The sequence below is a fragment of the Chlorocebus sabaeus genome, chromosome 21 (assembly GCF_047675955.1).
Source record: "Chlorocebus sabaeus isolate Y175 chromosome 21, mChlSab1.0.hap1, whole genome shotgun sequence".
Lineage (NCBI taxonomy): Eukaryota > Metazoa > Chordata > Mammalia > Primates > Cercopithecidae > Chlorocebus > Chlorocebus sabaeus.
The window spans coordinates 97,088,005-97,110,787 of NC_132924.1; the positions used below are offsets into that span (position 1 = coordinate 97,088,005).

Here is a 22,783-nt window from a genome sequence, read left to right on the forward strand (position 1 = left end):
AGAGGATTGTTCACCTTAGCGTCCAACAGGTTGGCACCACATCTGGGTGAGTGCATTCCATAGAGAAGACACAGGAGGGAGCAGGGAACGTTAAAAGGCCTTCAACAGAGGAAAATCTCTAACAAGAAAGAGAAGAAAGCGATTATGGACCTCTAAAAAGCACCATCAGATAGGGGAATACACATCCTATTGTTTCTGAACAATGGCAGGCTTTCTTTTCAGGGTCTCTCTCATTTCTATTCCACGTATTCATTGATATTAAAACCTGCACTTACACTCATTTCCTTCAAATTAATAATTTTGTTTTCATTTCAAAGTTTGGTCTCCTAAGGACTTTACTGTGTGAATACAGAAGACTCTAACAATGTATGAGGGTTTGAATTTCAGACTTACCCAGTCAGTTTACATTTCTTCATTCTTTTCATCTCCACTTTTCCAATTCCCTGCTAGTCTCATAAGGAGAATAAGAAATGCAGTGGTGTATTAAGTGGTGTATTAAGAAGAGTATTCTATAATGCCTAGTAAACGCCAGGCATGCAGATGTAGCCGAGTTTGAAAACATTTTAATGGGTTGTTCAAAAGTTTTGTTCTGATAAAGTCACAGCTTGGGGTATGAAGCTCTTCCACTAATCAGATTATGTCAAAAACTGAAAGTTGCAAAACTGTTTCTGAAATTTATATCACATACTTACATTAAAGAGAAAAAAATTATTCTGTGAATAATATCTATCATTAATTTGCTTAAATAATAAAAAGAGGGGCAAAACCTTGTGTTTATAGCTCTTACACAAATATAAAACTTAAATGAATCTATACATTAAGATAAAGCAAGCCATAAAGCAATAATGTTAATTTAACATGATGGATGATATTGCTTGCTGAAAGTCAATTATAGATATTGGGTGTAGAGTAGGAAGATGTAGCTTCGGATATTGTCCTCTATTTGATCTGTTTCTATGCATCGGTTCACATAAATGTTGTATTTCCACAATTCACTAGTATTGGTGCCTTTGAGATGCTTATAATGTTGTTACTTCAGGATAACCAAATCCACTGAGTAATCAAAAAGGCCACTTTGAATGAGATGGTACTAGGCAACTCTGAAAAGCTGCTCTTTTGTTTACTTGAAGACAAATTTGCATGTAGTATTAATTAAACTTACTTTGATCAGTGATCTAATTAAATTATTACCACAATTGAGAACAGAAAAATATTTCTGGTGCCAATAAAGTGAAGTGATTTGGCAATTCATCCTGTAGAATGAGTATGGTAATCGTTTGTCGGGTTCAATTTCCCTGTAATATCATGTATATTGTGATAAACCAACTTTCCTGTCGTGAACCTTAGTTCATCTAGTGTACCTTAAAGTCATTAGTTTTTCACTTGGCACAGCCTCAGGAGCGATCCCCATAATAACTAAAATTATAAACATGGGCAATAATATTATAATGCAAAATTATAAGATACAGGACTTAGTTACATCAATAAGATAAAAATGCAAAGATTAACAAAAAAACCTTAGAAATGAGAAATAACAACCTTCAGATCACATTTTACAGTAAGCAAACTTCCAAAGTAATCCATCTTGGAGAGGCCTTGTGACTGTATGGTGACATTCTGTCTTCCAATAAATAATAAATTCCTCCAATGGTTGTACTGATCAATGTATAACCTGCAGAAACTAAATAGGATGCTGATTTATTTTAAGATTCGCTGAAGCATGAAGTTCTGCTAATGATCCTGCACGTAGACATTTTTAGCCCATCTGATGTTGTCTGTAGCCAATGATGATAACTTTTGTATTGTACTCTCTAATGAAGAGGGGACAATTACATTAAGAAGAGTTTCACTTTTTGCTTTAAAACTTTCTTTTCTTTTTTCTGGAGATAGAATCTCTGTTACCCAGGTTATAGTGCAGTGGCCTGATCTTGGCTGATTGCAACCTCCGCCTCCTGAGTTCAAGTCATTCTCTTGCCTCAGCCTCCCCAGTAGACGGAATTACAGGTGTCCATCACCATACCCGGATAATTTTTGTATTTTTAGTAGAGATGGGGTTTCACCATGTTGTCCAGGCTGGTCTCGAACTCTTGACGTCTGGTGATCCACCCGTCTTGGCCTCCCAAAGTGCTGAGATTACAGGTGTGAGCCACTGCATCTGGCCTAAAACTTTCTTATAAATATCTTTCACCTTGTGACAGACTGTGGAACACCCCCAGCTCTGCTGGTGTGTCTTCCTGGGTCAGTCCTCACATTTGGCTTCCTTTATGTGGCCAGGCGTGGTAGCTCACGCCTGTAATCCCAGCACTTTGGGAGGCCGAGGTGGGTGGATAACCTGAGGTCAGGAGTTTGAGAACAGCCTGGCCAACATGGCGAAACCCTGTCTCTACTAAAAGTACACAAAAATTAGCCGGGTATGGTGATATGTGCCAGTACTCCCAGTTACCTAGGAGGCTGAGGCAGGAGAATCACTTGAACTGGGAGGCGGAGGTTGCAGTGAGCCGAAATTGCACCACTGCACTCCGCCTGGGCGATAGAGTGGGACTCCATCTCAAGAAAATAAAAATAAATAAATAAATAAATTTTTATGAAATTATTTATACCTCAACAGCCTTAATTTCAGTTGACAGTAGCTATTGGATCCCCAAGAATATGTCTGCATATTGGGGGAGAAAATACTATTGGAGGGGAACAGAAATGCTACTAAGGTAAGTTTTTGTGATATACACACATGCATTATACAAAAATATATCAATATATACAAATATTATAATTATTATAAAAATACATCATTACATAAAATATATATGATTTTTCTAGTGAGAAGTAAGCTTGCTGTAACTTGCCCTGAAAAAGACATTTTCTTTCATGAAAAAACAGCCACATGATTTGACTGTGGCAAACTGACCTTTCTTTATCTGGAAAGAGAAAAACAACTCTGAAGACATGGCAACTAAAATCTTTTGGAGACTTATTCAATTAAAGAGTTGTAAAAGAGGACAGTTAGAGAAATGAATCCAAGCATAGCTGATTGTCATGTAATGCCAGCTTCAGAGGAGCCCTGGAGTTTAAGTGATTAAAAAAAAGACATGATAAGAAATGGTAGGCTCATCATTTTAAGTGGTAACCACTGATAGTTCTCACAAAGAAAAGTCAAAATCAGACAGAAAAATCTATTTGGACCTCTAAGAGCTTTCCTAGGAAGTATTTGATTCCAAGCCAAATGATTAGGTTGCCTTTGTTCTACTCTAATTTGAGAATAAATCAAGAATTGAAAAAGCAATAATTCACAATTATTTAATGACTAGTTAGTTAATAGTGGCTAATCTAATTATTTTTCCACTAGACAAAATTTGATAAAATGCTGCTTTAATTTATTCTACAATGTGATGACTGTGGTAATTTAAAGTTTTGTTTAGATAGATTGAATTACATAGAAATGGGCACAAGTAACACAAACTATATGATATATGATTTGGCTCTGTGTCCCCACCCAAATCTCATCTCAAATTGTAATCCCTATGTGTCAAGGGAGGGACCTGGTATGAGAGGACTGGATTCTGGAGGTAGATTACCCCCTTGCTGTTCTCGTGATAGTGAGTTATCACAAGATCTGGTTGTGTGGCAAGTGTCTGGTGTTTCCACTGCTTCCTGTCTCTCTCTCCTGCCACCTTGTGAGAAAGGTGCTTGCTTCTCCTTTGCCTTCTGCCATGATTGTAAGTTTCCTGAGGCCTCCCGAGCCATGCAGAACTGTGAGTCAATTGCATATCTTTTATTTATAAATTACCCAGTCTCAGGCAGTATCTTTATAAGCAGTGTGCAAACGGACTAATACACTATAAAACTGTTGCATTAGATTCTATTCCTTCTGAAGACTGAAGGAATGAAAAGAAATGAATATAAACTATAATTTCAAAGATGTGATAAGAATTGATTACTGGTTGCATATATGGTAGGCTAGAAGGAAGACTTCTTTTACTCTTCAATTTTGATACTTTTTGAATAAGTTTATGTCATGGGCAAAAGGGCTGTTTTAGAGTTACCAAGAGTAAGAAGATTAGAGTGAAATACAGGATAGGTAGAAGATTAGTTGATACATTTAGGGAACGTTTCCCAGAGCATATTGTGTGAGAGACCAAAACATAAGACAAAATGAAAAAAACTCAAGAAATTTTTTCTCTGCTCAAAAAGTTTGAGAAATAGTATATGCTATATCAAGCTCTTGGAAGCTCACAATGAGCATTAGCTAAGATGATTTCTGATAAGTTCTAAAGTAAGGAAACTTCTTGAATTTTTTAAAATCAGAGTTTCTCAAATTTATTTGGATGTCAAACTTTTTTATTCCCAAGTGCTGATTTAGGGAAAAGCAACAACAGGCTCACAAAAATCCAAGAGGAAAGGAATTAAATCGGTTTTCAACGTAAAAGTTTGTAAGTTAAAAACAATCTTATATACTTGCTTTTTTGGTTTTTAGATGGCAAACACTATCTAACAATCTGGGTAATCAGAAGTTATTTAAAATACCTTTTGTTCTGAAATTCTTTTCTGAATTAATTTTGTTTCAACTGAACTGAATTGAAATATTTTGAATACAAATTGAAGTCAAAATTAAGGAGATCATAGACCTAAGTAAAAATGGTACACTTTCAGTAGCTTTAATGATAATGATTAACTTAAGAAAACATCTTTTTTTTTCAGTTTTTTATTTTTCAAAAGTATGGGTTTATGGTTTCAATTAAGTCTCCCTAAAAGGTATGTGGAAATCCTAACCCCCAGTACCTCAGTATGTGACCTTATTTGGGAATGGGATTGTTGCAGATGTAATTAGTTAAGATGAGGTCACACACGAGTAGAATGAACCCTTAATCTAATATGACTGGTGTGCTTAGAAGACGAGGAAAATTTGGACACAGAGTGCCTTAGTCCATTTGAGCTGCAATAATAAAATACCATAAGCTGGGTAACTTATAAACAACAAAAGTTTATTTCTGACAGATCTGGAAGCGGGGAGGAACCATATCAAGGCAGATTTGATGTTTGGTGAGGGCTTACTTTCTGGCTGATCGACTATGTCTTTTTGCTGTGTCCTCCCATGGTGGGAGGGATGAACCGGTTCTCTGGGATCTCTTTTATATGGGCACTAGTTCCAATCATGAGGGCTTTGCTCTCATGACCTAATCACTTCCCAGAGGCCCTACCTCCTAATACTATCACACTGGGGATTAAGATTCCAATATATGAATTTTGTGAGTGCACAAACATTCGGCACAGCAACACACAGAGAGAAGATGACCATGTGATCAAGAAGGCAGAGATTGGAGTGATACATCCACAAACTAAGATACACCAATGATTGCTGGCAAATACCGGAGGCTAGAGGAGGCAGAAAGGATTCTCCCCCGCAGGCTTTAGAGAGAGCGTGGGACTGCTGACACCTCAGTTTCAGACTACTAGCCTCTAATAGTGTCAGATAGTAATTTTTGGTGTTTGAAGCCACCCAGTTTGAGTCACTTTTTCTAATAGTCCTGACAAACTAATACATATAGTCTAGAGCTGGAGAATTCAATACAGTAACCACTAGTTAGATGGGATAACTTCATTTTAAATTGGTTAAAATTAAATATAATTTAAGATTTAGCTCATCAGGTACACTACCTCTATTCCAGCTGTTCAGCTGCCACATATGGTTAGTGGACACTGAATAGTGCAAATGACATTTGTCATTACAGGATATTTTGGACAGAAGTGGCATAAAGTTGATTTTCAAATTATCTGTCAACATTTAACTGGTTTAGTGAGTGGGCCTATGCAAGAAAGTTTGGTAATGGAAAACAAAGTGGCTTTGTATAAAGCCTTACTCCTTAACTTCAGGCACTCACCTTTTCTCTTTTGAGTTTTGATCTCAGTAAACTATGTGGGTGCAGGTTGACCCCTAACAGAATTCCTTATCATTAAGATACCCATATTATCTCAAATATGCAGTTTGTGTAGTAAACTTAAAAATCTGGAATTTATTTATCTTCATAAGGTACACATATTAAGGTACCTATATTTCCTCAAATATATAATTTATATAATTTGTGTGGTGAAGTTTAAAAATCTGAAATTTATTTATCTTCATAAAATTCATCTCATTGCTTCCACAGAAAGTTGTCTTCATTTGCCTAAGAAAGCCAAATACCTTTTTATCTGTGTTATCTATTTTATGCCTTGAAAAGCAAAACATTGATAAGCACATTTGGAGTTATGTATAGATCATCTAGAAATACAATTAGGAATTCATGCTTCCAAAATGAAAATAAATACCCTATAAACTTAATGGAAATGTAGTTACCCATTTATGATACACCATTTATAATGCATTGAAAATTGATTTTGTACTCCTGAATATCACTGGTCAAATATTTTAAACTCTCATCTCAAAACATGTTCCACGAAATTAAGGAAATTGGCTCTGAGTATAGTTGCCCTCCAAGGTCTCTGTCTCAACTCTCAGAAAGGCCTGGAGACAGAGTGTCTGTGGTTAGATGTTTGCAGAGAGTTAATTTTATGAGTAACAAAGTAGACTCAGAAGAAGAAAATAAAAATGGAGGGGGGAGGGGGCTGATTTAGCAGTCTGTGTACAAATTCTAAGAAAGGTTAAAATTAGGCATAGACAAAATAGAGCTCCTCCCCAGAGACAACAAAAAAAGCAATGACAATGGGATTATATAACATGGTCCAAGGATAAAACTAAGAGGATGCTCCCTCTTTCCCTTTTTGAATGCTCTTTTCCCCTGCCTAGTGACACAGCCCTGAACTTTTTGAGGGACATATAATGTTGCCAAAAAAGAATGCTGAAATGGAGTGTTATTCCTGTCTCTTATAAACTGTGTGGCAGGGGAAGTCTCAGTGGCTTTATTCATGAGTTGTAGATAATAATAATAATTATAATAATAATTATATAATATATAATATAAATATAATTATAATAATAATTATTATTATTATCACACAGGGTCTTGGTTGGAATTAAAAGAAGGAATTAAAAGTGCTTTAAAAGGAATTGTGTTCCCTCCAAATTCATATGTTGAAACCCTAACCTTCAATGTGACTGCATGTGGAGATAGGGCCTTTGTAGAAGTAATGAAGATTAAATGAGACCATAAGGGCAGGGTTCTGATCTGATAGGATCAGTGTTCTAATAAGGAGAGACACTAAGGAGCTCAATCTTTTTCCACCATGTGAGGACTCAGAGAGAAGGTGACTGTCTGCAAACCAGAAAGAGAGCCTTCACCAGAAACCAACTCTGCTGGACCTTGATCTGGGGCCTCTAGCTTCCAGAACGGTGAGAAAATAAATTGCTGTTGTTTAAGCCACTCAATCTGTGGTATTTTGTTGTGGCAGCCTGAGCTGACTAATACAATAAGGAAGGCAATCAAGGTGTCATGTCAGACTTGCTCATTTTTTATTCCTAGAGCATTCCTAGTGTCTCTTTCTGTTATATAGTAGATGCTCAAGAAATCATTACTGAATAAATGATTGAATGAAAAATACAAAAGTTAGTCATTACTTATGGATTTAAATTCTCTTTGAGTAGAGCTGACTTCAAAAGCTTTCTCTGGGTTCTGCATTGGATTGTATAAGATGGGCAGTGTGCAAATTCAGTGCAGTGCTAGCTCCCTACGTCTTTTTCCCCTTTCAATCCTATGTCGCTTTTCCGTCAATGTGGATGTTCAGAGAATGCAGCCTGGTATCCAGACTGCATGAGTCCAAATCCTCACTCTACTCCTATGGCCTTGGGAAATATGGTCAGTTCTCCTGTGTTCCATTTATAGCATATAGAAAAATGGAGATAATAACAGTGCCTACCTCATCAGATTGCTATGAGGATTAATTATGCTTAGAAGACAACTTGTAAACTCTCAATAATGTTAGTAGTTATCAATTATTCTTAAGCATGCTTTAACTGTGAGACTTTATGTCCTTTTTATCTTTTGTATCTTCAACTCTATACTGGGTTACTTTCTTTCCCACCAGCATTTATATTCACACAAATCTCTCGATTTAGGATATAGAAATTCTTCCTTGACTCCACACACATCTTGAGCTATAGGCCCCATTCTTTTTTTTCTGCTATATAATCAAAATTTCAAACAAATCATTTATGCCATTGTCACCATTTTCTCAGTCACACTCCTCAATACATTTCAGTCTAATATTCTCCCATCCCTGCCTGCGCTTTGCCTTTCTGAATACCCTGAAATATAATGATCATTGACCTTGGTCTTATTTTAATTTTATGCTGAATTTGATGATACTGAACACAAGCTCCTCCTCCTCCTCTCTTCTTGCTGTGGTCTGAATGTTTGTGTCCTTCAAACTTCATATGTTGAAATCCTAGCCCCCAGTGTGATGGTACTAGGAGGTGGCCTATGGAAGGTGATTAGATCACAAGGGAGAACCCCTCATGAATGAGGTTAGTGCCCTTATAAAAGAAGCCTGAGAGAGCTTGCTTGTCTCTTTCACCATGTGAGGACACAGTGAGAAAGTGCCACCTATAAATCAGGAAATAGGCCTTCACCAGACACCAAATCTGCCAGTGCCTTGATCTTGAAATTTACAGTCTTCAGAGCTAGAAGAAATACATTTTTGTTATTTTGTTAAGCTATTCAGTTTGTGGAATTTTGTTACAGCAGCCCATATGGACTAAGATGCTTCCATTGTCAGTGACACTACATTCTCTTGGTCTTGCTCATCCGACTGTATTTATTACTGTATTTCTTGCAGCCTTCTTGTTTTCTCTTACTTTGGGAAATCCTCAAGTCTCTGAGTCAATATTTACTGACATCGAGTCCAGGAGACTCAAAATGTCACTGTGGCCCTCCAAAGTAGAGGCTTATGGAGGTCAGGTGGCCAATAAAGTTTTAGGTCAGGTCCGTCTTACAGTGGGTCCATGGGGTTGCTGAACACATTCTGTGATTATTTCCCCGGTTCCAGAATGTATAATTGGAATAGACACACTTATCAGGTGGCAGAATCCCCTCACTAGTTCTCTGACCTGTTGAGTAAGTCATTAGAATTGTGTTTATCCAGAAAAATAGTGACTCGAAAACAATTCCATAACCCCGGAGGAATTGCAGAGATTAGTGCCATTATTGAGGACTTGAAAGACGCAGGGTGGTGATTCCCACCACATCCCCATTCAGCTCTTCAGTTTGATCTGTGTTTTTAGAGAATGCCAGTGGATTATCATAAACTTAGCCAAGTGGTGACTTCAATTGCAGCTGCTATACTAGATGCGATTTTATTGCTTTAGCAAATGAGCACAGCCCCTGATACTTCGTATGTAGCTGTTGATCTGGCAAATGCCGTTTTATCCATACTTGCTGATAAGACACACCAGAAGCAATTTGCTTTAACCTGGCAAGGCCAGCAATATACTTTCACTGCCTTATCTCACGGGTATGTTAACTCTCCAGCATTATGTCATAATTTAGTTGTCAGGGATATTGATTGACTTTCCTTTCTTTGATGGACTTAGATATCACACTAGTCCATTACATTGGTGACTTTTTGCTGATTGGACCTAGGATCAAGAAGTAGTAACTGCTCTAGACTTGTTGGTAAGGCCATTTGTGTGCCTTAGGGTAGAAATTAAAACTAGCAAAATTTAGGCACCTTCTCCCTCATGAAATTTCTAGGGTTCCAGTGGTGTGGGGCATATTGAGATCACTCTCCTAAGTAAAGAATAAGTTGTTGTATCTGGTCTACAACTCCTACACCAAAAAGAGGCACAACAGCTAGTGACTCCATTTGTATTCCACATGTTCTAGTACGTTATTCTGGCCCATTTACTGAATGACCTAAAAAGCTGCCAGTTTTGAGTGGGGCCCAAGACAGAAGAAGGCCTTGCAACAAGTACGAGTTTCTGTGTAAACTGCGTAACTACTTGGGCCACAAAGGCATTTTGGGCCTCCTGGCCCAAAATCAATATCAATGAATGTAGTCTCAGAGACTTGAGGACTTCCCAAAGTATGAGAAAACAGGAAGCCTGCAAGAGATACAGGAATAAATATAGTCAGATTGGCGGGAGACTCAGAGATTGTGGTGTCATTGACAACTGCAGATCCAATGGTGTTTGAAATGTCAATGGCAGATAGGGATGCTATTTGGAGCCTTAAGCAGGCTCCCATAGGTGAACTGTATTGTATATTGTAGGGCCTTAGGATTTTAGAGAAAATCCCAGCAATTCTCTATGGATAGCTAATTTTTTTTTTTTTTTTTTTTTTTTTTAGAAATAACTCTTGACCTGCTACTGTGTTATAGTAGATACTGAATGTTTAACCATGGTTCACCAAGTTACCATGTGACCTGAGCTACCCATCATGAACTGGGTGTTATCTGACCACCAAGTCACAAAGTTGGACATGCAAAGCAGCACTCCATTATCAAATGGAAATGATATATATGTGATTGGGCCTGAGCAAGCCCTGAAGGCATAAGTAAGTTATATAAAGTGGCTCAAATGCCCATGTTGCCCACTTCTGCTACACTGCCTCCTCTCTCCCAGCCTGTACCTATGCTTCATGGGGTTTCCCTATAATTAGCTGACAGAGGAAGAGAAAACTTGGACCTGGTTTATAAATGGTTCTGAATGATATGTAGGTACCTCCCAAAAGTGGATGGCTGTACCAATACAGCCCTTATCTGTAAGGACTGTATGAAAGAAAGGACAGTGATGAAAAAGAAATCCTTCCACATAACTTTAAGTGTGTACTTGGTTGTTCACTGGTTTGGAAGAAGGAATGGTCAGATGTGTAATTATATAACAATTCATGGCTGTGGTCAATGATTTGGCTGGATGGTCAGGGACTTGGAAGGAATATATTTGGAAAATCCGTAACAAGAAAATTTGGGGAATAGGTATGTGAATAAAACTCACCGAAAGGCAAAAAAATTAAAGATATTTGAGTAGCATGTGAATACACACCAAAGAATGACCTCAGCAGAGGAGAATTTTAATAATTAATGGAATAAGATAACCCATTCTGTGGATGCCAGTATGTCTCTTTCTCTCACCACCCCTGGCATCACCCGGTGGGCTCATGAACAAAGTGTCTATGATGGTAGGAATGGAGGTTATGCATGAAGTAAGCAATGTAGACTTCCATTCACCAAGGCAGGCCTGGTTACTCCTGCTGCTGAGTACCCAATTTGGCAGCAGCATAGATCAACATTGAGACCCTGGTATAACACCATGCCCCAAAGCAGTCAGCCAGCCAGCTATGGCAGGTTGATTACATTGGGCTGCTTCCATCATGGAAGGGGCAGCATTTTGCCCTTATTGAAATAGATACTCACTCAGGACATAAATTTATGTATTATAATGCATGTAATACATCTGTCAAAACTACCATTCTTGTAATTACAGAATGTCTTATCCATTGTCACGGTATTCCTTACAGCATTACTTGTGATCAAGGAACTCACTTCACAGCAAATAAAGTATGACAAAGGATCCATATTCATGGAATTTTCTGGTTTAACCATATTTTCCTCCATCTTGAAACACCTGGCTTGATAGAATGGTGGAATGGCCTTTTGAAGACTCAGTTACAGCACCGGCTAGATGACAATGCCTTACAGAGCTGCGACAAGGTTTAGCATCATATGAATTATGTGAATATTTCATAATATTTCATAGGCAGGATTCTTGGGTCTAAGAATCAAGGGGTGGACCTGGATTACACATGGTGACCTACCAGCAAAGTTTTTGCTTCCTGTTCCCATGACCTTATGCTCCACTGGCCTAGAGGTCTTAGATTCAAAGGGAGAAATGCTTCCTTCAGGAGACACAACAATGATTCTGTTGAACTGGAAGTTAAGACTGCTACTCAGTTACCCTGGATTCCTCATGCCTCTGAATCAACAGGCAAAATAGGGAGTTACTGTGCTAGCTGGGGTGATTTATTCTGACTAACAAGGGGAATTTGGACTGCTGCTTCACAATGGAGGTAAGAAAGAATAGGTCTGGAATACAGGATATCCCTTAGGGAGTCTCTTAGCATTACTATGCCTGGTGATTAAGGTTAGTGGAAAACCACAGCAACTGTCCAGTCCAATCCAGGTCTGTAATGACCCAGACATTTCAGAATGAAGGTTTGGTTTACACCACCACGTAAAGAACCATGACCAGCTGAAGTATTTGCTGAAAGCAAAGTGAATACAAAATGAATAATGAAAGAAAGTAGTTATGAATACCTGCTGTGCCCACATAATCAATCACAGAAATGAGAAATATAATTGTCATGAGCATTTTCTTCTTGTTCCATTCAGGAACACACAATGTTGTGTCCTGAATGGAATCCTGGAAAAGGACATTAGGTACAAACTAAGGATTTCTGAATAACGTGTGGGTTCTTGTTAGTAATATAGGCACCTAAATAATAAGAAAAGATTCATACTAATGCAAGATGTTAATGGGCATATAAGAGCTCTGTACCATCATCGCAGTTTTCTTGCAAATCTGAAACTGTTCTAAACAATAAAATCTCTTTTTAAAAATAAAAAGATAAAAATAGCTTTAAACTGAACAAATCAGTCTTTAGAGAAGAGTCACATCATAAAACATACTCTTGCCAACTAGTTCATGTGAACATCAGTTTCTCTTTCTAAATTCATGGTTCAGAAATAATGTTTTTAAGGGTAGCTGGGTTCTCTGACTAGCCTACAAATTTAAAAGTCCACCATGTAGTTAAACTCTCCTAGAGGGTTAACTGAGCTTTTTGCCTGGGGAAAGAAGCTGCTGAGCAGAGGAGGGAAAAATATGAAAAATTAAAAACTTCCTACCTCTTTTTGTAGGCACAAGGTGATTCTTGTATATGCTCTATAAACAAATGTCCTATTGAAATCACATATGCCACCTGGTAGTATTTCTAAGTTCTGCTTCCATTATGTCTGATATAAATATTCAGATAAATTCACCAACAAAAAATTTCTGAGCATCTACTCTTAGCTATGTTCTTTGCTAAGTGTTGAGAAAACAGGGAAAATGACATTACATTTAATCACAGGAGAAGAGAGCAGGAAAATAGAAGAAACAAAATAAATGAAGATTAAATTCAATGGTAACTTTTCCCTTCTTCATTCCACTTGCTGTCACTTCTGTCTAACTCACTTTCAGGTCCTAGTCATGCAGTATTGGAATAACAGAGATCCATGTCCACTATCTTTATATGAATGTACAAGTGCGTAAAGAGGACTAGCTGGCTTAATGATAGTTCACTGGAAGGATACTCAGGGTATTTCGAGAAATGAAAATTCAGTTGAAACAGTGGTAGGGTTGAGCTGCAAAAATAGCTAATCATGTGTAATGTTGTTTCCTATTTGCAGAGATGAAATGTCTAGACCAAGTTGGAAATAGCTTTATCATTATACTGTATTACATATTGCTGCAATATTTTGGGATATTTAATTTGGAGTAAGACAATTATGACACACTTGGAAACTTTCTTCAAATCTTTGATTTTTGGTTTGTCCATTAACTAAAAACTCTGAAAAATGACTGAGTTACAGATGTAGTCTTATTGTTTGGACCTTTCTAACAATCTAAGCTATAGAACAAAGAGACGCATTTTCTTGGGAGATCTGAATAAGTATAATGATCTCTGTCATTGGAAGTGATCATGAAGATGATGGATGGACACATGTCCAAGATGATCTAGAAGGAATTACCGTATGGGCTGGGAGTTGAACTAGGTGACCATTGGTTAGCTTCTTAAGCTCTAAAGTTCTGTGATTTTAGATTTTTAGTAAGTTGTGGTCTCTTTACTCGTGCATTGAGTAGACACTTCAATAACACTATTATTAAAACTTTTATAGCATGCCCAATAACATCATTACACAAAAAATAAACTCAGAAATTCCGCTGAATAAATATTAACTCAATAAAGTACACATTTGGTATTCTGTCAAACCTAGGGTGTGCAGTGTTTTCTGAACCCAAAATTTACTTCGGAATGCAAATCTTGCATGCTAGAAAGATACAGAATAACATTCACATATTCCAATTATTTTACCCATAGAAAATTAACACATGTGCTCTCTATGGCTATTGAATAGTACCCTTCTCAATTGATCTTCAATTCCTGCCTTAATTATTCTTTTGTTTCTGTTTTGTTTTGTTTGCTGTAAATATCAGCATTATGAGTAAGTGCTATGATGAATTTTATTAAACTTTTGCTTTTAAGTATTTGGAATCTGACTGCTGTCTCTGTTGTACACCAGGGAATTCTTTTATTTATTTTTTCTTCCTGTTTATTCATTGCTACTAATAAAAGGATTAGACTAAAATAGTTCTCCTTCAGAAATGTACAAGAGCCTATTTAATTTTGTTTTTGTCCTAAAAGTTAGTAGGTAATCAGAACAAAATGATATAAATTTTCTGCATGTTCTCAATACTATTTTCCCACAGTAATGACTTTTCAATATGTGAAGTTTGGAATCTGAGATCCTATAAGGCTACTTTTGTTTTCATTATGGATATTAATAATATCCATATATTAATATAATATAGTATAAACATCTGTTGAAATCCCATGAAAAGTGGAGCTAATTTTCTCCTTAATATGGTAAGAACAATTTCTTGGATGGACTGTTGATCCATGGAATCTTTCCCCCTTCTTGGGCTAGCTCCTTGTCTCTGTGATACCTATGGCCTCTCAATTTCTTTCTAGGTACAGGTGTTTAGGTCTGCCAGGGTAAGTTACCAGGAAACTTCACCAGGTGATGTTCTGTAGGTTGACCAGAGCAGTTCGCCAAAGGCTTTTCTTGGCTTGAACCAGGTTGAGATTCCAACGACTTAAGCAGAGTGTCTAGAATTTAGTCTTCTAAACCTGCAATCAATGTATTTTTTATTTTCTGAAGTAATGTAATTACCCTAAAAGCTCTCAAAGACTTGCTGCTTAGACTCCATGAATGAAGCATCATTTGAAAAGGTACAATAAAAAAAATAAAGAGATCATAAGTATCATGACAAAAGAATGAAACACTGATTTTTTTTTTTTTTTTTTTTTTTTTTTTTTGATACAGGGTCTCGCTCTGTCACCCAGGCTGGAGTCCATCATAGCTCACTGTAGCCTTAACCTTCTGTGCTCAAGGAATCCTCCCACTTAAGCCTCCTGAGTAGCTGGAACTACAGGCATATGCCACCAAGCCTCGCTAATTTTTGATTTTTTTGTGCAGATTGTGTCTCTTTATGTTGCTCAGGCTGGACTCAAACTTCTGGTCTCAAGAGATCCTTCCATCTTAGCTTCCCAAATTGTTGGAATTACAGGCATGAGCCGGTACGCTTGGCCTAATTTTGTTTTTTTAATGAAGAGAAAAACGTTCCTTAAGAAAAGTTTCATTGTAATAAGTAATCAGGATGAATAGCATATATTAGCTCCGAAAAACTTTGGAAGCCTTCTTACTTCACTGAAAGTGGGGTTTATCAACCAGCTGCCAACAGCTTTCCTCCCATTTAGTCTTTGTGTGAAAAACACAATTAATGCTTTCTTGAGTAGCACAAGCTGAGCTGAGAAACCATCTTTCAGAGGTGTAAATTCTTGCCTTGGGTGGAAGGCTGGATGTTACTAACTTTCACAATTTCTTTCAACATTTGATTTTCCTTAATCATGGTAAAGACATATTATTTATTTTTCTTTTTAGTTGGGAAAGTTGGTTCACGAGACTTTTGCATTTTATAGAATTTTTAAGAGGTAAGATGAAAATTAAACATTTCTGCGTGTTAAGGATCCATGTTTCTCTGTCAGATGTCTGGTAATTTGCTTGACGATTTTTGCAAAGATAATTAAGAAATTAAGGAAACCATTCTCTATGTTTTCTTTACATTAAAAGAGAAAAAGTCTCCAATAAAAAATTTCTCTATCCATATCACAGGTTAATTTACAATTTGAGCTGCTGGTGGCTGGCTTGAGGCCTCAACGTTAAAAATTAGAATGAGGCTAGTTCTAGTGAATAGAGGTCCACACAGACAATTGCTATCTTTGTTAGGTCCTCCAGTACCAAGCCTAAGAATAGGAAAAAAACTAAAAATACCCTGGTAATGTAACAGAATCATCTTTTGCTGTCATCTTTCACTTCATTATAAGCTGAGCATGTGTTTGATGCACAGGGGTGTGGGAACTATATCCTCTCTTCTTACTTTCCTTCAGTAAAGGAGCTTAGCTCCATTTACTATTGTTTAAGACAGTATATTTAAAATTAACATAAAAGGTAAAAGATTTTAATGCCTTTTAATATAAGGAAAATTGATTTTATTAAAATGCTTTAAGATACTACAATACAATTACTTATTTATCACTCTAACTGTATTGTGAGTATAACTTCCTTTCCAAGTATATTGATTTTTTTATGTGTTTTGGAAGTAGGAAACAAACCAAAGTAGTCTATCCAAATTCTCATTCACCATCTTTTTTAAACAGAACTAAGTCCATCATGCCAACGGAGACTATTTCAAGAGTAGACTTTTTTTTTATTCAAAGGGGTAGGATTATCCAACGTTTCTTAAACAATGAAAGACAGGTTATATTTTTCTAACCTGTGTTGTGCTGAGCTGAAGCATGAAATATTAAATATTTATAATAAAGTATTTATAGTTAAGTACACTGAATCATTAAAATGTTGGAAATGTTGCAAAGGATGATCGATCTTATTGGAGTCCTTGTGTGATACAGGAACTTCTGTATTTACTGTTAACAAGAAAAACTCAAAAGGTTACATTCCTTTTTAGATTCAGAGCTCAAATAGAACTGATTTAAAATTTAAAGCGCTTCTACTAAGACATTTCAGCATTGCATAAGTTAAACATGGAGAAAAAAATAAATGACATTTGTTTTATGTATTTCTATTAATAAATTCTTAGACTCTGAGGTATTTACTAGAACTCAGAATAAATATCTCTAAAGATTTAGTTTTAATTTTTGGCTGCTTAGCTCTTACAATGACATTTATTCTGAGTACTATATTAAATGTGTAGTAATAATTATATATATTTTTCCTAGCTTGTGATATGAAGTATCTTGCATTTTGGCATATTATTTTGATTTTAGAGACAGGGTCTTGCTCTATCCAGGCTAGAATGCAGTGGTGTGATCATAGCTCACTGCAGTCCTGTACTCTTAGGCTTAAGTGATTCTCCTGCCTCAGCCTCTGAAGTATCTAGGATTACAGGCATGTGGCACCACATCTGGCTAAATCATTTGCTAATTTTTTGTAGAGATGAGGGCTTGCTCTGTTGTCATTTGGTCTCGAACTCTTGGTCTCAAGTGATTCTCCTGCCTTGGGTTCCCAAAGTGTTGGGATTGCAGATGTCAGCCACTGTGCCTGGCCTTATTCTTATAAACTCAAGATTATCTGAATTCAAGCAAGGTACTGTATTTCAGAGCATCACTGAAATATAAAGATACATTATCTTGGGATAAGAACTAGGCTGATGTCAGCTATGCATCCTGTTATGAGCTCCCTTGTTACTTAATACCATGGAATAAAAAGGCAGCGTGAAAGTGTTTTTGCCACTTTTTGCCACTATTTGCTACTATTGCCTGGCTTTTATGCAGCTACTCTTGCATCTATAATAGTGGAGGGGAAGAGCAATATGGATTGTAAAATGAACTCCATAGAAGGTCCATTGTGGTCAGTAGATCAAGGCATGACAGTATTGATGTTAAGAATGGACCCTGGAGTCCAGTATATGCGGATTCAAATCTAAACGATCAGTAGCTGTATGACTTGGGCAGTTACTTAAGTTATTTGGGTTTGAGTTTTCTTGTCTTCATTTGTAAAAGGAGGGCTGTTAGAGGTTTAAGTGAATATATGTACACATATGTATATATATTGTGATATGCATGATATATATATAAACAAATAAAATATATATCTATTCCCTTGATATATATATATGAATATATGTATTCCCCTAAGATATATATGAATATATATATTCCCCTAAGATATATACATATATATATTTACATATTTCTTTACACACACACAGACACACACACACACACCCCCCTTAGAAGAGTTCCTTGTACGTGGTAAGCGCTAATTAGATATTAACCATCATCATAACACCGTCTCATTTCTGTATTTGAATTATTAACTAGTAACATAATTGAATAATCTGATGGTTCCTTCTTTTCTCTGGTTTTTCCTTAAAGGATCAAAGGTTGCAGCAAAATGTCACATTTAAGAAGCTGAGTAAACACAGAATGAGAAGCCCTAAAGCAAGGTGCTAAGTTAATAGACAGGCTAATCACTTCCTGAATATACAAGAACTAGCTCGCTCTTTGTAGAACTAGCAGAGAGACTGCTAACAGGTTTTTGTTTTAGATAGAGGGATCGATTTTCCAGGAACAGGCCTGATGACAGCCTTCATAAAAATTGCCTCTCATAGCCTATTGCAAATAAGTATAATCTTATATAAATCAAAGCACTAGTACGTAAGCATCCCAAGGACAGAGATTTTGTCTGTGTTGGTTCACAGCTATATCCACAGAGAAAGCCTGATGACAGTCTTCATAAAAATTGCCTCTCGTAGCCTATTGCAAATAAGTATAATCTTATATAAATCAAAGCACTAGTACGTAAGCATCCCAAGGACAGAGATTTTGTCTGTGTTGGTTCACAGCTATATCCACAGAGTTAAGGCAAGTGCCTAGCAAATAGTGGAGGCTCAGTAACTATCTCTTGAGTGAACTGAATGAATGAAAACCTTGACTTTTCCTTTAAATAGGATTAACATTAAAAAGCAACACAAAACACCATGCTTTCCAACTTCCTTGATGGATTTCTGACCCTAAGAATGCTGTTAGGTGAGTAAGAAGGGCTGGAGAGCAGCATTTGAAGGGCACAGTGCAAATGTGTACATTTAGCAAGTATTTCAGAAATCTCGGATTTGGTGAAGTATTCGCTGGTGTGATGTCACACTTAACTCGGATTCATGTGTCACATTTGAATTACAAATATTCTGTTCAGCAGCTCCCTAACTTGAGTGACTATGCTTATACTTTTTTCTATACAGGGTTTTCATAAATCTTTGATCCGTGACCAAGTGTCACAGAGAACTTTTCTTAAGTGAAACTCTCTGCAAACAGTTAGCTTATATTTCAGTTTCTATTTAGCTTTGAGTAAAGTATTTTGGCTAAAATAATGTTTTGCATGGTCCATTTCACAGGTGAGGTTGATTATATAGCATTACTCCTAATTTAGCTTACAACCTCAGATAGTGGTTTAAAATATATAACACTCATAACTATTCTAACTTAATCAAATGTAAATACATATTATTTTCTACTCCTGTAGCAAACATTTTTTAAAAACAGAAAAAAGTCCCTTTTTACAGCATAGGCTAGCTGATAATTTGAATAGAAAGTCACTCATTTCTATACATGAAATTTTCCTGATTGTCTTTGTAATAAAAACTGAGAGGATATTCATCATCCCTGGCTTAGCTGCATTGAATTCTACTCTTTTATAAATGTAATAAAACAGCAAACAACATCAAAATACATTATTAATTAGGCATGATTTCTTAAAATGGTTTACATCATCTCATTTAACTTCAGAGCTTGCAGACATTAATAGTAAGTCACCACAAAGCTACGACTGATTTATAATGCACATTACCACATCAAGCGTGGCCCAAGGACTCTGGGCCCAGAAGGAAAAAGAGCCATGGCAGAAATATGCTGAAAACATATCTGTATTCACAGGAAACAATTAGGCTTAATGTAATTAAAGTGAACATTCAGGTTCATTTTATTCAAAGGTAATGTTTCTGCCCTTGAAGTTCCATGTAGAAAAGGGTCCTTGGAGTTAGAACACTGTAGAAGGTGATTTAATTTCACTTGGCCCTTGGCTATGTAAGGTAAACATTTTACATTATTGCACAGTAACAAAAATGTACAGCCATAGATAACACAGGATCTGATCAACGTTAACACACCTGGTGTTTAAGGCTTACCCACATTGGAAAGCAATCATTTCCAGGATGGAGATGAAATATCTTAACACAGTGTCACCTGTCTGAGTTACTAGAAAAGATCTCATTTAAAAATCTGTTCATAGAACGTGCTTTCGCATTTTTCAGCCTCTTTTCACTTGTGTGCTAGACGGAGGCACTTTAAGAGCTATTAACTGTAGTTTCAAGAGTACAAGACATTGAGTTTCTTCAGTCATTGGTAAATATGGCAAGGATTTAAAATGAAATTAGATTAAAAAGAAAGTAAACAAATCATTGAATCAGAAAATTTAGCCAAATCTTGTAAAAATCACTGGTCTCTGATTTAAAGATTCCCTCCCCCCACGCCCCGCAAAAAAAATTAGTAGCTATCACTCATCTATGGCCAGATGGGTAAACACTACTACACCATTCTGATGTTAAGGTATAACGGTTTTGCTGTTTGGGCTTGTAAACGTTTTAAAACATTGGCGAATTAAGTACTTTGAATTATGTTTCGAGTAATGTTTCAAAGTATATTATACACGGGTTTCAAATAGAAAAACTAAAAGGTGGAATAAAACATTTTGGAAGATTTAATAAAGTGTATAAAAATTAAAGGACTAAAAAACCCACTTCATTTTAAATGTGTAAAAATAAATCGCATCCATTCGTGGGAATCCAATGACTTTTTCCTTTTCTTTCTTTTTTGGTTTTAGTTACTTGGTACGTACTGCACCCTCCACAACACGTTGGAAATTAGGTCCTGGTACACACTAAGGAATATCCAGCCAGGTAAATACATCAGGGTGATGAGGCCCATGAAATTGAGCGGGTAGTGAGAATAGTCCCAGGAACAAGCCCCGCATGTGCGGAGTCCCAGACCCCAGGAAAGCTCCCACACGTAGATGAAGATCACGTAGATGGGCACCCGCTTCCAAGTGCCCCAACCGCGGCTGTAGTGGAGATGGAAGTAGAGTTTTTCCACCACGAAACTGCAGCTGCCATACATAAAGAAGGACCAGAGCGACGTGTGGCCGCTGGTTGTTCCGTCCCCCTGCCCCAGTACGTTGAAGAAGAAGGTGAAGAAGATCTCATCCAGAAAGCCGTGCATTCCGAAGAAAAGAAAGCGGGGTAGGTCGGGCAGCCCCTGGCTGGGGGCTCCCCCGGCGCCCCTGGGGCCACGGGGTCGTCGCCGCCGAGCTCCGGCCGCAGTAGGGACCCTGGCGCCCGGAGCGACGGGGAGCGCGCCCCTCCGCTGCTGCTGCTGCTGTTGCTGTTGCTGCTGCCGCCGCCTCTGTCGCCCGTACCGCAAGCGCAGGAAGCGCTTCAGGAACACTTGGCAGTGGTAAAGCGCCAGTACGTACTGCAGCGCCAGGTCCAGCGCCCCTGGCGCCACCGCGCCCCCTGCCCCGCCGCCCAGGCTGTGTAGTAGCGCCTGGCCCGCTAGGGTCTGCAGACCCACGTGGGCCGAGGGGTAGAGGAGGAAATTGAAGACGAAGGCGCTGGGACAGCGCCGCTGCTGCAGGTAGACCTTCTCCAGGGCGAAATGGGTGAGCGAGTGCAGCAGGCAGCTGTAGGGCGAGGAGAAGCCTAGCATCCGGAGGTCCGGGCTGCGGGCAAAGCGCCGGGCCGAGGACACCAGCACGTCCAGGGTGATCCCGTGCATCCCGTAGAAGTAGAGGCGCATCCAGGCGGGCAGCGTGGCGCTCTCAGCCGGCGCTTCAGCAGTGGACAGCAGCTCGGGGCAGCCGGCTGCCGCCTCGCTTCCTGGCCCGCCCGGGGCCCCCGGACGCCGCGCCGCGCCGCCCCTCAGTGCGGGGCCCTCGCTGTCCACGTCGCTCCCCGCCATGGGCTCGGAGGCTGCCCGAACGCCCGAGGCTGCACCGCCGCCGCTGCCGGGTGCGCGGAGCTGCAGGGCCGAGCGGCCGAGCCCCGCGCCGCCTCCTGGCCGCTGCCGGTCCCCAGGGGGCGCGCAGGGAGCTCCGTCCCGGCCGCCGTCCCGCGGCAGCGGGGGCTGGTGCACTCAGGTGACGCGCGGGCCGCCCGACTAGCGGAATCCCCCCGCCGTGGCCCCGCTGCGCCCTCCCTTCCAGTCCCGGGCGAGGTGCCACCCGCCCGAGCCCGCTCTAGCTCTCACCCTGCGCGGCCTAACGGGCACCGCGGCCCAGTCAGGGGAGGCGGCGCCGGGGCTGTGAGGGGAAATGCAGAAGCTTGTGCAAGCCCCATCCCCTCCGCTGCTCAGCCCCGCGCCTCCGCCGCAGGCTCTGGGAACGTAACGCGAGCAGCGGCGGCCCTGCCCCCGCCCTGCCAATGCCTGCCTCGACCTCTCTCGCCTTCGCAGGCCGCCCCCATGCGCCTGCCCGCCCGCCCGCCCGCCGCACCGAGTCCCACAGGGTCTGCTTGGTAAGGCCTGGCCCTTCTTCCTCCTCGTGCGCCCGCTCAACACAGGGGCTCCGGCCGTGCGTGGGGCGCTTGCTGGGCGGAGGCACTGAGTGGAGAAATACCTAACAGGTGTGACTGCAAGTTGATGGGCATTCCCTGCATCGCGGCAATCAGGGCCAGGGCCTGGCTGGCGGAGACGAATGGCCGGGTGCCACGGGCCAGAGGCTGGGCTCAAGACCAAAATATGGTGCTGTATACTTAATGTTCTTATTCAAAGCCAGCTGTGTCCCAGTCATAGAGAATAAACTCGAGACTCCACGCCTGCCCTCCCCTGCGTTACCCCCCATCTAAATTGCTGCCGCGGGGCGTGATCCACTTTTCCAATCTATTTCTTGGCCCATCTTCTTTCCTGGGTTT

At 39.3% G+C, this 22,783-nt stretch overlaps 1 protein-coding gene across 1 annotated transcript; it reads right to left on the minus strand.

Annotated features, from left to right (window-relative positions):
- Nucleotides 1-19,776: 19,776 nt before the first annotated feature.
- Nucleotides 19,777-21,920, minus strand: TMEM229A (transmembrane protein 229A). Its single transcript, XM_007982792.3, has one exon. The coding sequence runs from the start codon at nt 21,831-21,833 to the stop codon at nt 20,697-20,699; it is 1,137 nt and encodes a 378-aa protein (XP_007980983.1). The 5' UTR covers nt 21,834-21,920; the 3' UTR covers nt 19,777-20,696.
- Nucleotides 21,921-22,783: the final 863 nt, after the last annotated feature.